A 10,942-nucleotide genomic window follows, 5' to 3' on the forward strand; every position below is an offset into this window, starting at 1 on the left:
TACAGCTCAGCGTTCAACATTATAGTGCCCTCAAAGCTCATCACTAAGCTAAGGACCCTGGGACTAAACACCTCCCTCTGCAACTGGATCCTGGACTTCCTGACTGGCCACCCCCAGATGGTAAGGGTAGGTTACAACACATCTGCCACGCTGATCCCCAACACGGGGGGCCCTCAGGGGTGCGTGCTCAGTCCCCTCCTGTACTCCCTGTTCACTCATGACTGCTTGGCCAGGCACGACTCCAACACCATCATTAAGTTTGCCGATGACACAACAGTGGTAGGCCTGATCACCGACAACGACGAGACAGCCTATAGGGAGGAGGTCAGAGACCTGGCCGTGTGGTGCCAGGACAACAACCTCTCCCTCAACGTGATCAAGACAAAGGAGATGATTGTGGACTACAGGAAATAGAAGAGGACCGAGCACGCCCCCATTCTCATCGACAGGGCTGTAGTGGAGCAGGTTGAGAGCTTCAAGTTCCTTGGTGTCCACATCACCATCAAACTAACATGGTCCAAGCACACCAAGAGAGTCGTGAAGAGGGCACGACAAAACCCTCTGGAGACTGAAAAGATTTGGCATGGGTCCTCAGATCCTCAAAAGGTTCTACAGCTGCACCATCGAGAGCATCCTGACTGCTCGGCCTCCGATCGCAAGACACTACAGAGGGTAGTGTGTACGGCCCAGTACATCACTGGGGCCAAGCTTCCTGCCATCCAGGACCTCTATACCAGGCTGTGTCAGAGGAAGGCCCTAAAGATTGTCAAAGACTTCAGCCACCCTAGTCATAGACTGTTCTCTCTGCTACCGTACGGCAAGCGATACCAGAGCGCCAAGTCTAGTCCAAGAGGCTTCTAAACAGCTTCTACCCCCAAGCAATAAGACTCCTGAACATCTAATCAAATGCCCCTCCCCCCTTTTACACTGCTGCTACTCTCTGTTTATTATCTATGCATAGTCACTTTAATAGCTCTACCTCAATTACCTCGACTAACCGGTGCCCCCGCACACTGACTCTGTGCTGGTACCCCCTGTATACAGCCTCACTATTGTTATTTTACTAGTGTTAAAATATGCTTAAAATTATTAAAAGACATAAAAAAAAGGGATTGTTATTGTGTTGAATTGTGTTTGGGAAATAAAGATCAAGATAGTTTTAAAAAGGTAGTGGTAATATTTCATTCAGTACAGAAATTTGTAGGCAGCTTAACACTAGAACCGCCAAGACGGTCCATCTGACCGTTTTCAATTTAGTAATTTCAATAACTTAAATTCAATAAAAACCTTGACCCCACTTGTCGCTGACTTTTCCTAAATATGTGTATTTTAAACTCTACCAGAACTTTGAGATAAATATAATATAAGACAAATACTTTATGAACATTTCTACCTCAATGTGCCATGACGGTCAAAATGACCGTATGCATATTTAACAGTAAAATAGCTGGGCATCGACGAGTACCAATGGCCACCAGTTTAATAAATCCATTTAATATACATAATCACAAAGACGTGTATTAAGATTTCGTTTAGGAAGGTCATAAAAAACATAATACTAAGTAATCTATTTCAAAAGAACAGAATATAATGTTTTGAGTTTTATTTTAGGCCTACAGTATCTGTGCTTAGTGGCCGAGGCTATATGGCTGCGCCATGAAATCAACTTGTTCATTTAGCAGACATCACGCTTATCACGATCGTCGTATACAGAGGAAACCAAGGCGCAGCGTTGCAGGCAAACATACTCTTTATTAGAGACACGATCAAAAACAACAAAACGATAACGTGACAGTTCACGGTCTAACACAAACAGACTAGAAACAAGATCCCACAACATTTGTGGGCAAATAGCCTCTATAAATATGGCTCCCAATCAGAGACAACCAGCCACCGCTGACACTCGTTGCCTCTGATTGGGAACCACTCTGGCCAACACAGAAATACAACCTATAGAATATCCACACCCTGGCTCAACATATAGAGTCCCAGAGCCAGGGTGTGACAACGCTCTTATATTCCCCTGCCCAGTCTTCTTGGGTATGACTTCTTGTATAGCACTTTGTGACATCTACTGATGTAAAAAGGGCTTTATAAATACATTTGATTGATTGATTGATGACGCTACAAGCTTGGCACACCTGTATTTGGGGAGTTTCTCCCAATCTTCTCTTCAGATCCTCTCAAGATCTGTCAGGTTGGATGGGGAGCATCGCTGCACAGTTATTTTCAGGTCTCTCCGGAGATGTTCGATTGGGTTCAAGTCCGGCCTCTGGTTGGGCCACTCAAAGACATTCAGAGACTTGTCCCAAAGCCACTCCTGTGTTGTCTTGGCTGTGTGCTTAGGGTCGTTGTCCTGTTGGAAGGTGAACCTTTGCCCCAGTCTGAGGTCCTGAGAGCTCTGGAGCAGGTTTTCATCAAGGATCTCTCTGTACTTTGATCCGTTCATCTTTCCCTAGATCCTGACCAGTCTCCCAGTCCCTGCAGCTGAAAAACATCCCCACAGCATGATGCTGGTTTATGAAGAGTCTTTGTGGTTCCAAACTTCTTCCATTTAAGAATGATGGAGGCCACTGTGTTCTTGGGGACCTTCAATGTTTCAGAAATGTTTCGGTACCCTTCCCCAGATCTGTGCCTCGACACAATCCTGTCTCGGAGCTCTACGGACATTTCCTTCGACCTCATGGCTTGGTTTTTGCTCTGACATGCACTGTCAACTGTGGGACCTTATATAGACAGGTGTGTGCATTTCCAAATCATGTCCAATAAATTACATTTACCACAGGTAGACACCAATCAAGTTGTAGAAACATCTTATGGATGATCAATGGAAACAGGATGCACCTGAGCAAAATGTTGAGTCTCATAGAAAAGGGTCTGAATACATTTACATTTACATTTTAGTCATTTAGCAGACGCTCTTATCCAGAGCGACTTACAGTTAGTGAATACATATTTTTTTATACTGGCCCCCCCTGGGAAACGAACCCACAACCCTGGCGTTGCAAACTTACACTACCAGTCAAAAGTTTGGACACACCTACTTTTCAAAGGTTTTTCTTTTTTTAAACTATTTTTAGATTGTAGAATAATAGTGAAGACATCAAAACTATGAAATAACACATATGGAATCAAGTAGTAACCAAAAAACTGTTAAACAAATCAAAATATAAGTTATATTTGAGATTATGTGCTTCTACATCTGCATTGCTTGCTGTTTGGGGTTTTAAGTTGGGTTTCTGTATAGCACTTTGTGACATCTGCTGATGTAAAAGGGCTTTATAAATACATTTGACTGATTGATTGATTAATTCTTCAAATAGCCACCCTTTGCCATGATGACAGCTTTGCACACTCTTGGCATTTTCTCAACCAGCTTCATAACAGGTGTGCCTTCTTAAAAGCTAATTTGTGGAATTTCTTTCCTTCTTAATGCGTTTGAGCCAATCAGTTGTGTTATGACAATGTATACAGAAGATAGCCCTATTCGGTAAAAGACCAAGTCCATACTATGGCAAGAACAGCACAAATAAGCAAAGAGAAATGTCCATCATTACTTTAAGACATGAAGGTCAGTCAATTTCAAGAACTATGAACGTTTCTTCAAGTGCAGTCGCAAAAACCATCAAGCGCTATGATGAAACTGTCTCTCATGAGGACCACCACAGGAATGGAAGACCCAGAGCTACCTCTGCTACAGAGGATAAGTTCATTACAGTTACCAGCCTCAGAAATTGCAGCCCAAATAAATGCTTCACAGAGTTCAAGTCATAGACACATCTCAACATGAACTGTTCAGAAGGGACTGTGTGTATCAGGCCTTCATGGTCGAACTGCTGCAAAGACACCACTCCTAAAGGACACCAATAAGAAGAAGAGACCTGCTTGGGCCAAGAAACACGAGCAATAGACATTAGACCGGTGGAAATGTGTCCTTTGGTCTGGAGTCCAAATCTGAGATTTTTGGTTCCAACCGCTGTGTCTTTGTGAGATGCGGTGTGGGTGAACGGATGATCTATGCATGTGTAGTTTCCACCATAAAGCATGGAGGAGGAGGTGTTATGGTGTGGGGGTGCTTTGCTGGTGACACTGTCTGTGATTTAATTAGAATTCAAGGTACACTTAACCAGCATGGCTAACAAAATATTATGCAGCGATATGTCATCCCATCTGGTTTGGGCTTAGTGGGACTATCATTTGTTTTTCAACAGGACAATGACTCCCGAGTGGCGCAACGGTCGAAGGCACTGCATCTCAGTGCTTGAGGCGTCACTACAGACCCCCTGGTTCGATTCCAGGCTGTATCACAACCGGCCGTGATTGGGAGTCCCATAGGGCGGCGCATAATTGGCCCAGCGTCGCCCGGGTTTGGCCGTTGTAGGCCGTCATTGTAAATAACAATTTGTTCTTAACTGACTTGCCTAGTTAAATAAAGGTACAATAAAATGACCCTCCAGGCTGTGTAAGGGCTATTTTACCAAGAAGGAGAGTGATGGAGTGCTGCATCAGATGACCTGGCCTCCACAATCCCCCGACCTCAACCCAAATGAGATGGTTTGGGATGAGTTGGACCGCAGAGAGAAGGAAAAGCAGCCAACAAGTGCTCAGCATATGTGTGAACTCCTTCAAGACTGCTGGAAAAGCATTCCTCATGAAGCTGGTTGAGAGAATGCCAAGAGTGTGCAAAGCTGTCATCAAGGCAAAGGGTGGCTACTTTGAAGAATATCTAATATAAAATATATTTTGATTTGTTTAACACTTTTTTGGTTACTACATGATTCCATATGTGTTATTTCATAGTTTTGATGTCTTCACTATTATTCTACAATGTAGAAAATAGTACAAATAAAGAAAAACCCTTGAATGAGTAGGTGTGTCCAAATTTTTGACTTGTACTGTATAAGGTAATTCTTATTTTTATTTTTTATAACTTTGCATAAATTCTAACAACCTGTTTCCGCTTTGTCATTTTGGGGTATTGTGTGTAGATTGTTGAGGAAGAAAATAATTTTATCCATTTTTGAATTAGGCTGCAACGTACCAAAATGTGGAAAAGGTGAAGTGGTCTGAATACTTTCCGAATGCACTGTAAGGAGCGAAAATAGCTGTAAGTAGCAGTAGAAGATGTATTGTTGTCCGTTAGTTTACTCTAATCAGGGAAGGATGGTAGAGTTGGGGGAAAAAATTAATAAGGGAGGTTAAGAATTATGCAAACAATTAATTGTATCGAACCCAAAATGTATCTGCAATATGAAAGCTGAGAAAAAGCTCTCTATGGCAAGCTGTGTTATAAATATTTTTAGTTCATTAAGTATTGTATGAAGCATCTATTCTGATAAAACTTTGAATAGTAGCACAAGATTCCAGTGTGGACTTTTAACATTGGACGAAAGCTAATCTCAACAAGTCCAATGTTTACGGTCAGGAACTACTAATCAAATATCACCTGAGAGCAATATACTAGATTTGAATAATACCTGTGTCAACCCACACATAATGTTATGGTCTGGGGCATTTCCCAACACTCTCATTTTGTGTAAAACAAATAGGCACAATTCAACTTCACTGTCCATGACAATGCAAAGTTAGCATTTTTAAAACTTTTATTTAACCAGGGGAAAAAAACACACTGAGACCTAGGTAGTAGTTGTTCCAATACATCAGAAGTAGACAGTTGCTCCAGAGAGTACAATGATTCACTGGGGGTTGTCTGGTCCTCTATGAAGTCGATTAGCGGCTGGGAGAGGGACGAGCAGTTTACTGACTGACCCGGGTCTATTAAACCAAGATTTCTTTCAAACAAAAAACCGGCAGACATAACATTTTGATTAAATGCAAGACCTATCTCATTTTTTTCAATAATGATGTCAGAGTTCAGTATAACTAGCTTGGGTAGGGAAGCGTTTAAAATGAGCTTGTTTATTTGCCAGTGACATAAAAATAGATGAGAAATGCTCAAGAGCTAATTCAGGGTCAGGTATACACTTGATGGATGAAAGTTCAGAAAAGTACAAGTCATGCATAAACACTTGGGGAGAAAAGTTTTTTAAATGTATCTTCCTAATAATACGGGGATCAGAATTATGCTGTATAGTATCTCTAATACAGGCTATAGGACAATGATCACTAAGGTCACTTGCAAACACACCAAAATACATGTACTTATGAGGGTTATTTGTGAGAATTTAATCTAGTAATGAGGATCTATCTAGATTTTTCACATTTAACCGAGTGGGTTTTGTGATTAGCTGGGTTAGATTAAGATCAAGACAAATGTTCTTAAAGTTATCTGAGATAGGTGTCAACCAGTCCAGGTTAAAGTCACCTAAGACCACCAGTTCAGATGATAGAAAAGGTTTAAATGCTCAGTTATGACACTAGTCACATCAACTAACGCAGCAGGAAGCCTATACACTCCAGCAACAAATACATGCACGTTTTGGCTCATGGTCACATCTAAAACCAGGATTTCACATTTCTGGGGTATAGTGATATTAAGAGCACATGATGCTACATTTACATTTTAGTCATTTAGCAGACGCTTTTATCCAGAGCGACTTACAGTTAGTGAGTGCATACATTTTTCATACTGGCCCCCCATGGGAATCAAACCCACAACTCTGGCGTTGCAAGCACCATGCTCTACCAATTGAGCTACAGTAGGCCCCACAAAAGTGGATTTCACATACATCGCCACCCCTCTACCTTTTCTCTGCCTATCACATCTAAAAATGTTGCAATTAGCAATGTCAATGTCCTTATCCATGATCGAATAATTTAACCAAGTCTCTGATATAACAAGAATGTCTGTGTTCGTGTCATGCATCCAGATATCGATAAAGTCCATCTTTTCCATTATACTTTGCACATTTAAATGTAACAAACCCAGCCCTTTGCGAGACAGGGGTGTCCATATTTAAATTAAGACAGGGATAATGTAGATTTCCTTGACTTGACTAGAGTATTTAACATCAGAAACAGTTTGATATGTGATAATGGTTGGGATAACCTGGGTAGATTGCGGGTTATATCCCAGTCAGTTTCTCAGAGCAGCCTTAAAATGGCCATGCAATGTATAAGCCCCAAGATAGTTTGGGTGAATTCCGTCTTCTTTGTAGAATATTTTCTCTTTCCAAAAAGTGTAAAAGTTATCAATAAAGACAACATTGACAGAGTTACAATAACTCTTTAGCCAGACCTGAAGTGATAGCAACCTGCTGAATCTACCGTATCCACGTCTCATCGTGGGTATGGGACCCGATATAATGGGACGCTTGTTTAGGTATTTCAGTTTTGCAATTAGTTCCATGAAGTCACGTTTAAGCAGTTCAGAGCTGGCCAACAGGAAGTAGCGTAGTGATATCCTTTACTTTTGCACCCGGATAGCATAGGGTTCTAATCCCTGGCAAGGAGATGTTCCTTACCATTGAGCATCCAATGATGAGCACCGGTCGGATCCCCCCGCTACCGCATCTCCAATCAGCGACAGGAGCCACAGAAATCGGCTGGGGAGAAGGCCGCGTAGTGCCCCGATTGCTGGGGGGGTCGCCAGCCGCCCGGCACCCTGAATTCAGCCAATAGGCTACTAAAAGGATCCAGGGACAAATCTAGTGGTCCCAGCGCTGTGGCTATCAACGTCACTGGATCCAAAATAAATAATAAAAACTGGATATAAAATACTAGATATCAAATTAAATTACATAATTATATAATAATCAGATAATTAAAAGTATTCACTAAAACCGTTTGTCAGAGAACCACTACGGCAGCATTCATCAGCTGTTTCCGATGATAAACCGAGAACGTGAGAAACCTGAGAATTCGTAGTTAATAAATTGTCCCTCTGATAATTGCAACAATATCTCACACTCAATTATAAGAAAAGCAACATCAACAAAGTCTATGCAACTTAAAAGGATAGTTCACCCAAATTACATATTGGTTTCCTTACCCTGTAAGCAGTCTATCCCTTTAATGTGAACTTTCTCAGACAGTGAGAATGTCTTGGCGGTGCAGGATCCTGAGTCATTTCCTTCAATGGCAAATGATAAACAATGTAATTTCCAGATTCCCTGCAGTGAGCTGTCATCCTGCTCTAACCGGTAGCATATTTACCCTATTAGAATGTGTCATAAATTAGCAGTACCTGAGGCATTACCCAAGGACATTTTTTTCCTCAGCGGGAGTGGACATTAATTGGTGCAAATATGTGTCATAAATAAGACATATTTACTGTGATATATTTCTCCAAACCGCCTCCAACTGTAACAGCGACCCTTGTAAAGCATCATGGACTCATTTCCACTTACATATTAAAAAGCCAGCTGATGAGTTACATAATTGTATCACTTAGATTGTAATGGTGTCTGGAGAAGTGCTCAATAATATACTAAGCGGACAATGTTATGAACCGGTGTAATTATTGAACTTTTATTGGAGTGTTACAACCACACAGAGGAACATTTAAAATGTAATTTTCCTACCTGAGTTTCTCATCATTTAATCACATGGAAAGATTTGGCTTATCAACACATAAGGTGAAATGAGCTTGACTAATAGGCAATGTCTTTGATAGAAAACAAAAGCAAAGAAATCCCTCTGAAAATATATCACTGATAACCTTCCAAGGTGCTTGGGATGTACTCATAACTTGAGTCAAAAGTGTATTTTGTCCATAGCAAAATAATCAAACCTATAACTTCTCCAATGGTACATTAATAAAACAACTGGCATTTTACCAAAAAATCTCACATTTATTTATTTGTTAAACAAGTGTTGAACTTTACATTAGTCTTTATTGATGGGCCCCTTAATAACATGTTTACATAAAAAGAAGGACTATGTATACCAGTGCTGGAAAATATTACCACATTTTCCAATGTATAATCTTTTGAAAATATTTCAATAAATAAATGTCCATACCCAGGCAGAAGAAATACATTTATAATGAATCAAAACGTTATGGTAATTTTTTTTTATCTCGAGTGGCTGTTAGTCTTGAGTGGCCCATTTCAATGTCATGATTGTTTATCCGATTTGATTATTTAAATCAGATTCACACAAAATAATTGTATGGCATGACTTTCTTAGGGTATTCATAGGTTTTATTCCCACTTTACTAAAATAACTACCTTTTAGCTATATCAAATCATATAATTTCAATGGACAACATACTGTATATGAATTCAGTATGCAAAAACACTCTTCACAAGTGGAAAAAGTAGGTATGCATTAACCTTGGTCTTTGTAGACTTATTTTGTTTTCATCAGATTTTTTTGTTCAAACATCCTATAATGAACGATGTGTAAGAACAATAAATACATTTTATAACATATGTGCAACCTTTACACAATATTATCTTCAAATGTTACATTTTCAATTAAAAGGTTTCTTTATATTTACGGTTTCCATGAATTTTATTTTACACTAGCAATACAACAAAATATATATTCATTTAGCCATTTCCCTTGACAACAGCTCAATTGAGAAAATATAAGGCCTGGGGCTTGATTGCTAGTGGTTAATCCAACCTTCACGGTGATGGGGACAACTCTAGGATCCAGGACCTTATATTCCTAATTAATAGTCTGATCAGGAACACCACCAAACAAATAAATCCTGGTCTGAGAGCTTCATTTTGTATATAATACGAAACAGGCTTGACAAGGATGGTGGGAGTGTATGTACAACCTTTGGCCGGAAAAAAACAGCTGAACTGGAGTGGCCGATAACATTTTTTAAATCGTTTTTTATATCTTTTTTTTTTTATTCAACAGCAGCAGAATAATTAAATACAGAATTGGTATGTGTCTTAAATTGAACTCTGCATTTTATATACAGTCTGTTTAAAACTCCACTCCAGCGGTCGGGGTAATGTTGCACTGCCATCGCAGTGCCCTTAAGTCTGTTGGTTTGTGAGGAGAATGGGGTGTGGCAAGTCTGGGGGGAGATGAGCGAGTGTGTGTGTATGTCTCAGAGTACAGTACTGTTTGTCCTCGAGGAGGTCGGGAATGCAGACAGGGGACGATGATTGAAATATATTTTAAAGGCTTGTCACTAACTGCATCTGTCCTTCCCGTACATCTCCTTCAGGGATGCAGCCCTCTTTTGTAATAGGGATAATGTAACCATCACTGTTTCCTCTACTTATTTGGTAGTACGCTTGGAGCTGGTGTCCTGCTCCTAAGTTAGGCATGCTCTTGTAGTAAACGTCCTCGTTCTCGCTCCTCTTAGAGGGGCTCGAGAGGTCCTCCAGCTCCTCCGCATTGGGGCTGCTCTCGGTGTATGGGGAGTCCCTTAGGGTAGGCATACTAGTGTACAAAGAGTCTCTGTTTGGGGACTGCAGGCTGTCTTCGTGCTCGTCGGTCGTGAGCTGGCTGACATAGCTCTCCAAGCCCCCCTCTGTGGTCTTCACTCTCTTCTGCGGCTGGTACAGAAGTGAGTGAGTCCGCTGGGGAATGAGTGGGGCCTCCAGCTCCCGGTGGTGCAGCTCTATGCCCAGGCCCACCGGTGTGTTGATATTGTGGCTGTGCACCAAAGATGAGGTGTCAGCCACGATGGCGTCATCTTCCCTGCTGCTCCCGCCCACCACGTGCACCTTCTTGGACAATGGAGGAAGAGGAGCCCCACTCTCCACGTGGTGGTTGTGGCTCTTGTTGCAAGCCCGTAGGTTGTTGTGCACCAGCTCCGATATTATCATTTTTTCAAAGGCTGCGTCGTCCAGGCTGAGTCCACAGTCCACCACCTGCACACTGTCGCCGTAGTCCCCATTGCGAAGCGAGTAGCTATTGTTAAAGTTACCATTTAGCGGTAGAGTATCCATTGCACTGGTGTCCCTGGGATGGTTCAGTGTGTGTGTGTGTCCTGGAATGAGAAAACATACGAGGGGATTTACATTAGTCACAACCATTGTTCCGAGAGAAATAAGAAAAAAATGAGAAA

At 41.3% G+C, this 10,942-nt stretch overlaps 1 protein-coding gene across 17 annotated transcripts in view; it reads right to left on the bottom strand.

The window, feature by feature from the left end:
• Positions 1-8,409: 8,409 nt before the first annotated feature.
• The window catches only part of adgrl2a (adhesion G protein-coupled receptor L2a), a 191,108-nt gene continuing 188,575 nt past the window's right edge, over positions 8,410-10,942 (bottom strand). For 13 of the 17 annotated variants that reach the window (XM_045205298.1, XM_045205296.1, XM_045205297.1 and 10 more), the window contains one exon: positions 8,410-10,864. In XM_045205298.1, the coding sequence (XP_045061233.1) occupies positions 10,044-10,864 (821 nt within the window). In that variant the 3' untranslated portion in view covers positions 8,410-10,043. The remainder of the gene's footprint in view (positions 10,865-10,942) is intronic. The other 4 variants (XM_045205311.1, XM_045205305.1, XR_006657096.1 and 1 more) reach the window with 3 other exon arrangements.

The sequence above is a fragment of the Coregonus clupeaformis genome, chromosome 20 (genome assembly GCF_020615455.1).
Source record: "Coregonus clupeaformis isolate EN_2021a chromosome 20, ASM2061545v1, whole genome shotgun sequence".
NCBI lineage: Eukaryota > Metazoa > Chordata > Actinopteri > Salmoniformes > Salmonidae > Coregonus > Coregonus clupeaformis.